We start from the raw sequence: 7,299 nt of genomic DNA, 5'->3' as shown, positions 1-7,299 counted from the left end.
TCCATCGCCTTTTGTAGCAAAAGTCAACTATGGTTGCAGCAAAACATCGTCATCGTCGTCACGGGTCGCAGCTAAGACACAAAATTTGAAGCTTTTTTCAATGCCGGATGTAGCTTTTGTAACCGCCGGTTGCAGCTTTTCGTTGTCGCCCATGGTGTTCATCTCTACGGTTGAAACTTTTTTCGTCTACGTATGAAGCTTTTCTTGTCGCCAGATGAAGCTCTTTTATCAGCCGGTTGCAACTTTTGGTGGTCGTCCATAGCTTTCGTCGTATATGGGTTGAAACTTTTTTCATCGCCGGTTGAAGCATTTTTCATTACTGTTTGTAGCTTTTTGGTTTTTGGTTGCAGCACTGGTCATCTCTCGACGGGGGCAAGCGAGATGTTGCAAGCGTCAGGGATGAGCGGCGGTGAGTACGCCGGCGAGCTGCAGTCGTCGCCATCGGAGCTACAACGGTCGCCACAGGAGCTGCAACCGCAGGGTGCGGCTGTTGTATGGGCGAAGCCGGTGATGAGGACGACCGACGAGGGGCTGGGACCGGCGACTAGGACGACCGGCGAGGACGTCCGGCGAGGGCAGCGACCAGAGATGAGGACCCAGGCAAAGGACGCCGACGGGAGAACGCGTGCGGCCGGAGAGAACGGAAGGGACAATAAGATCGATGCAATGGATTTTTCTCGTACGGGTGTTACTTTAACGGAGACGAAGTGCATCGGACGGTTCCCAGCAAACAAATCAGACGGCTGCGGGCTGACGCCGGTGCGCCGGCGCAGATTACCTCCCTAAAAAAAAGCCATAGGTATATAATGGGAAGCACCCAACCCACCTGACGTCACCGCTCTCGCCTTCCATTTCCGGAGCTCGCCTCCCCGAAATAAATTCAAAAATCTCTCCCACTACGGCCACGCGCACCGATCTCCCTCGCCGAATCCCCAATCCCCCTCGATCCGCCGGCAGATTCCCTCCCGCATTCGCTCCACTCTGTCCCCGTCCCCCGCCTCCTCGCGCTCCCCCCAATCGGCGGCGGATCTCGGGCAGGGTGCTCGAATCCGTCACGGGATTTCCTGCCGTCCGGAGCTCTTTTTATCTTCTCCGAGCCGGAGATCTCAGCGCGATTCCGGCCCCCGCGACAAGCTTTTACTGCCCCGGCGGCGGATTCAGACAGCGCCGCGGCTGCGGTTGCGGTTGGGGTGCTGTTGGCGCGTCGCGGCATTGGATCGGACCGGACAGGAGAGGAGAGGTTGGTGGGCGGTGGTTCGGTGGGTGGGGCGTCCGGACCGTGATCTGCGCCGCTGCGCCGGCCCAGCGTAGCGGGGCGATGAGAGCTGGCGCCGAGGCCCCGAAGGCGGCGGAGGCATGAGCGGCGGGGCGTCGCTGGGGCTCAGGACGTCCGGGAGCTATGGGTCCCTGCAGCAGCCCAACGGTCAGTCCCCCTCCCCGTCGCCGCCGGTGGCGGTCCGGAAGCCCGCGAAGATGTCCCTCGGCGGCGGCGGCCCCGGCGCCGCCGGCCGCGGGGGCGAGCGCCTCCTCTTCGCCCGGATCTGCATGTTCGCGGGCCGTCGCCGCCGGATGCTCCTGCTCCTCCTCGTCGCCGTCGCTCTCGTCGTCTGCTTCCTCTTCTCATCACTTGTCAGTAAAGGTGGTGGTTGTGTTGCTTTTGCCTCATGTTTCATTCCTAAACCTTTGTTGTGACTGCTATCGTGACTTGATGAAATCCTTACCAGTTACTGCTATCTTGTTTTTCATTCATTTGATCAGTGAAGTTCATTGGAATGATACGATGCTACTTGCAAACAGTATTATTGTATGATTCATGTAGGTGTTTCCCATCACTAGGAGTACAAAACACCAGGGTTCCTGACTTCCTGTTACCTGTGCATACTTCACTTTTCTTATTCGCAAGTTATAGGATGTCCATGAGTATATTATCATTATGTATTAGTGTTGGGGGCCTTTATGTACACAGGAAGATTTGAGCTCATAGTTGACTTTCAAATTGTAAAAGGTTTAGTGAAGTGGAAATGCCAGCAAGACCTTGAGTAATGGAAAAGAAATAGTATATGGATCGATGTTTGAATATTCCTGTGCTGGCTGGCAACCATGTTTTCGTTTGGATTGATTATTGTGTAAGCATTTGAATGTTTGACCACTTTGCATCACCTTTGACTCTAGCTGACTGATTTGATGCAAATGGATTAGCATGCTATTATTTAGTAATTGAAATCAGGCAAGCAGTGTCAATATTTCTGTTATAGTTAAGCTAGACAAGTTTGCACTAGAGACTGTTAGATGATCTTTAGTTTGCTAGACAATCACTTCAGTTTCCAAGTCACTTCAGTCAGTTCTTTGGAACTGAGCTGCAGACTTTGTTCTGGATTTATTGTGTGATACAGTTAATATGATATAGGTATTCCTCGAGTTGATGCTTTACAAATTGAAAAGTGCTAATGTTGACAGTGCTGTCAAAATCTGTGCCTTTCTGGTACCTTGTAGGCAGGCCTTTGGCTTAGTATACCTTAGAATTGTTTATTTCCGCTATCATTTAGTCAGCTGCTTTTACATTTTTATTCTTACCAATATGCATATTGTTTGACTTCGACAGGCTAATGTATGCCTTATGAATTTTAATAAGATTCGTTTCATCTAGTAGTCAATTTGTACAAATAGCATGGTTTTGATAACAATAGGTTCTTCTGGATCTAATCATTCCAGTGTATTATTAGGATTTCATTGGCTTGTGCTAATTTTTCATGGGCTGGCAGGCCTTCTTACCAATATGCATATTGTTGGCGGTTCTACTGAATATCTGTTTGTCTAACCCTGATAAGACAACATGGTATTTCTTTTCATATGTTGTTTGCCTGGAATGTTGTCTGCTAAACGTTTTGTTTTGAGTAATAGCTAAACTGATCTAATCTACTTTTTAGTTTGTAACAAAGTAAGGCATAACCTTTAACTGTTGTGTTATCTCTACGTTTTTACTTATGTATCTTTGAGTACTGAACCACAAAATCTTCTTTTGGTTGGCTGTAGATGAAGTTGCAGCACCTGGTACCGAGACCATGCTGGGATTATCTGATCATGTCCGGAGCTTTGTAAATCCTGTATGGACATCTTCTTTGAGTGGAAATGATTTGAATACAACATCACCAACAGTAAAACAGCCGGACATCAGTCATGAAAAGGTTCAGGGTCTTTCACGGAGTTTCCCGCCAGCTATTCACCTGGAGCACCATCCTTGTGAAAATTTCTCATTTTCTCCTCCACCTATTGATAGGAAACGTACTGGACCACGGCGTAAGTTCCTCACCAGTCCAATTCAGAGTTACATAAAAGTTCTGAATCTGATTATATTATTTTAAACTTGTGTAGCATGTCCTGTTTGTTATGTGCCTGTTGACCAGGCCCTGGCATTGATGCCAGCTGCTCCAACAGCATCACCTATCCTTCGAAGTTTAAATTATTTGTCTGAAGACAATTTGGTACTCAAAGAGTCCAACAGTGGTTCTTTGTTTGGTGGTTATCCATCTCTGGAACAACGAGATATGTCTTTTGACATAAAAGACTCGATGACAGTACATTGTGGGTATGTCCTTGTATGACTCAAATGCTTTGACTCTTGTACGTTCATATGATGACGATGTGCTGTATCACTAACCTTTTCTTTGTGTTATAAGATTTGTGAGAGGGAAGATACCTGGTCTCAATACTGGATTCGATGTAGATGAAGCTGATCTGTCTGAGATGCGGCAGTGCCAGGGGACAGTTGTTGCTTCTGCTATTTTCGGTAGCTGCGTCCTCTTTCTATGCCAGTTATATTTACATGTCATCATCTTTCCATGTCGGTGCTAATTGCACATTTTGTGTGAACTTTTCTCAGGGAATTATGATATAATGCAACAACCAGAAAACATCAGTGAATTTTCAAAAGATACTGTTTGCTTCTTCATGTTTCTGGATGAAGAAACAGAAGCTGCAATAAAGAACACCACTGCTGTTGATAATACGAAAAAAATCGGGCTGTGGCGGGTGGTTGTTGTCCATGACCTTCCTTATTCGGATGCAAGGCGGAATGGAAAGGTAACTGTACTGTATATTTGGTTATTTGATTGTCCCAATCAAATCTTTGGAGAGCCAGTTATTTCTGGCATGGAGATTGCGCACAAGTTAAAATTCAGCATAGCGGGCAATGTAAACTAAAAGTTACTTGTAAAGATAATTCTACACAATCTGCTAAAAACCTACATGCATTCTTGTCTAGATAACTGATCCATCCCAGACAAACATGTTCTCATTCTATTTTGCATTGGATGGGTATGTGAAAATTTGGATTGCACAATCACGAGAGGAGGATGCCATGCTTAATGTGAATCAGCATTCGTGATTTGTTTATCTAATCGTTTATTTCCCTTGTGGTGATTTTTTAACCGAGTCCCTTGTGATATTTTCCTCAAACAGATTCCAAAACTATTACTTCATCGGCTCTTTCCTAATGCGCGGTATTCACTCTGGATCGATGGGAAACTTAAACTTGTGAAGGATCCTTATCAGCTACTAGAGAGGTAAACATCATGTTCTCTCACTGAGCTCTGTCTGCTACTTGTTGTAACTACTCTGCACATAACTCAGTGCCACTTATGCTCTATATGTTGTATTAAGTTCCAAGCTGCACCATATTCTTCTTACTCTAATATTTTTTCTCTGAGTCTACTCTCACCAGGATTTTGACATGTTATTTTCTGATTCTGTATCACTGTTATGTTGCAGATTTTTATGGAGGAAAAATGTGAGCTTCGCTATTTCCAGGCATTATAGACGCTTTGACGTCTTTGAGGAAGCTGAGGCGAACAAGGCTGGTGGGAAGTATGATAATGCTTCAATCGATAACCAAATAGAGTTCTACAAGCGAGAGGGCTTAACCCATTATTCATCAGCTAAGCTTCCTATTACAAGCGGTAATTGGTTCTTCTCACTGAATTCTGATATAGCAATATTTCTCGTGATAACACAAGGATACATTTACCTTGAACAGATGTCCCTGAGGGCTGTGTAATAATAAGAGAGCACATACCCATCACCAATCTCTTCACATGCCTTTGGTTTAATGAAGTTGACCGCTTCACCTCAAGAGATCAGATAAGCTTCAGCACAGTGAGGGATAAAATAAGGTCAAGAGTTAATTGGACTGCAGACATGTTCCTGGATTGTGAAAGGCGTGATTTTGTTGTTCAGGTACTTTTGAGTTAATGCTTTGCGTGGCGCATTTACTTTTTCTGCACACCCTGTTGTTACGGTATACTCCCTCCGTTCCTAAATGTAAGTCTTTGTAGAGATTCCACTATAAATCACATACGGATGTATATAGATGCATTTCAAGTTTAGATTCATTCATTTTGCTCCGTATGTAGTCCACCTAGTGGGATCTCTACAAAGACTTATATTTAGGAACGGAGGGAGTATATTACTGATAGCCTGAAAAGGTAATGGAATGTAAAACCCAAAAAATGATTGATAGTAAGACATTTTGCAGCCTGGCTTCTAGTAATGCACAAATAATCAAATAGGATTACCTGCAACTGCAATGCACTTATTCCGGAACAGCATTGTCGTCTGTTATCGGTCCCTTATTTCTTGTGTATGCCATCCTTACTTTGCAGGCATACCACAGAGAACTCATGGAGCAAAGGCTGGCTGCCTTACGGAGCCAGCCTCCGCCGCCTCCACCTCCACCTCCACCGCCCCCTCCCGTGGTGCGTGTGCAGCAACCTCGAAAGATGCTCCCAGACAGCGCACCAAAGGAACCTGGGAGAGCTTCCAAGAAGCCAGCAGGGAGGCGCTCACGGAGATCAGGCTCGAAACGGTCCCATCGAACGAAAGCCTCCAGCGTGAAGGAACCCATTTGACTGTAAATCTGTCCAGGCGAAATTTTGCTCCCATACAACTGAAGATCGACTCGGTTTGGTTTACTCCTATTTAACTTGTATTCATGTTCCCCTCCCAAAGGCTCGGAAATTTTGTCAGGACTTGTTGATAGAGGATCACAACAATTTTTTGGGGTGTAAATAAACATTTTTAAAATAAAGATGGGTTCAGTTCTTTTAGGCCTTTTGGGTTCAGAGATTAGAAGGCCGGTAGCTATCAGAGGGTGGTGTGGATCCGTCAGGAGAGACCCTTTTGGGTAATGTAGCTCCCATCAGTTGAGCTGTCCGGTCTGCTCACCTGAGTCGTGCTGTCAATCATGAAGCACATAGTCTAGCTAAGTTTTCGCTTTCTCTAGATTTGGGACGCCACGTCTGGTGTGGCGAACCCCCACGCTCCGTGGTTTTGATGAATAAACATAGCTTTTCCCCTAAAAAAAAATCTGGTCTGGCACCTGTAGTGGCGAGGGCGTTTTTAGATTGCTGCCAAAAGCTGCCTTCAGTTGTGTTTGAAGCATGGCCAAAAACTACCTTGCCAATGTTTTGGTCAAGAGCAAGGACTTGAGTGAACTCTGACCTTTTTTAGACCATGGTCAATTTTTTTGGCAATGCCAATGCTGTTTTGCCCGCTCGGCCAAATCATTGGCTAGTAACACCTTGATCAAAATTTTGGCAAGCCAGATATTTTTCAAGGCAAGCCCAGCCTAAAACAAACACAGCGAGAGCCACGAGCCTTCACAACGCGCCCACGAAGCTCCAATTAAACATGGACGATGTCCACGTACGGGGTACTGCAAGACACGCATCGCCGACATTTGTTCTTTTCGAAACACAATACAAACGCAGATGTTCACAAACAAGGACATATATTCAACCCATGGGCATCACGCAGACACGCACGCCTCGAAGAGACTAGGCCGGACCTCTTGAGGTTGACGAAGTCGCTACAGCCACTTTGGTTACCACTGGAAAATAAAGCCGTTTAACTAAATCCTATAACAAATTCAGTAAAATGTAAGCATCCTCCACTGAGATTACACGCTGTCCACCGGAGTCACAGTCCTCGGTCGATCGGGATCGAACGACAGGAACGCGACGCGTTTTCCACGTGAATGCTCGTGCCGTGCCGTGCCGTGCGTGAGGCGCTCGATCGACGACGAGCGACGGCGCGGTGCGTGTCGATCGCGCGAGGAGGCCGCGGGCCCGGCGGCGAGCCGTGCCGCGACGGCGCGGTGCGTGTCGATCGCGCGAGGAGGCCGCGGGCCCGGCGGCGAGCCGTGCCGCGACGGCGCGGTGCGTGTCGATCGCGCGAGGAGGCCGCGGGCCCGGCGGCGAGCCGTGCCGCGACGGGCGGAGAGGCCCGTGGAAGCCTCTCGTCTCG

The 7,299-nt window shown here is 47.1% G+C and overlaps 1 protein-coding gene across 1 annotated transcript; it reads left to right on the top strand.

Annotated features, from left to right (window-relative positions):
- The first annotated feature begins 841 nt into the window (after window positions 1-841).
- Window positions 842-6,101, top strand: LOC119349026. Its single transcript, XM_037617037.1, has 9 exons — window positions 842-1,639; window positions 3,034-3,297; window positions 3,373-3,586; window positions 3,678-3,787; window positions 3,881-4,080; window positions 4,459-4,562; window positions 4,768-4,955; window positions 5,033-5,232; window positions 5,658-6,101. The coding sequence occupies exons 1-9, from the start codon at window positions 1,357-1,359 to the stop codon at window positions 5,901-5,903; spliced, it is 1,809 nt and encodes a 602-aa protein (XP_037472934.1). The 5' UTR covers window positions 842-1,356; the 3' UTR covers window positions 5,904-6,101.
- The last annotated feature ends 1,198 nt before the right edge of the window (window positions 6,102-7,299 follow it).

This window comes from Triticum dicoccoides, chromosome 1B (genome assembly GCF_002162155.2).
Source record: "Triticum dicoccoides isolate Atlit2015 ecotype Zavitan chromosome 1B, WEW_v2.0, whole genome shotgun sequence".
NCBI lineage: Eukaryota > Viridiplantae > Streptophyta > Magnoliopsida > Poales > Poaceae > Triticum > Triticum dicoccoides.
The sequence above is the reverse complement of the archived record's forward strand: the minus strand, read 5'-3'. Positions and strand labels throughout refer to the sequence as shown.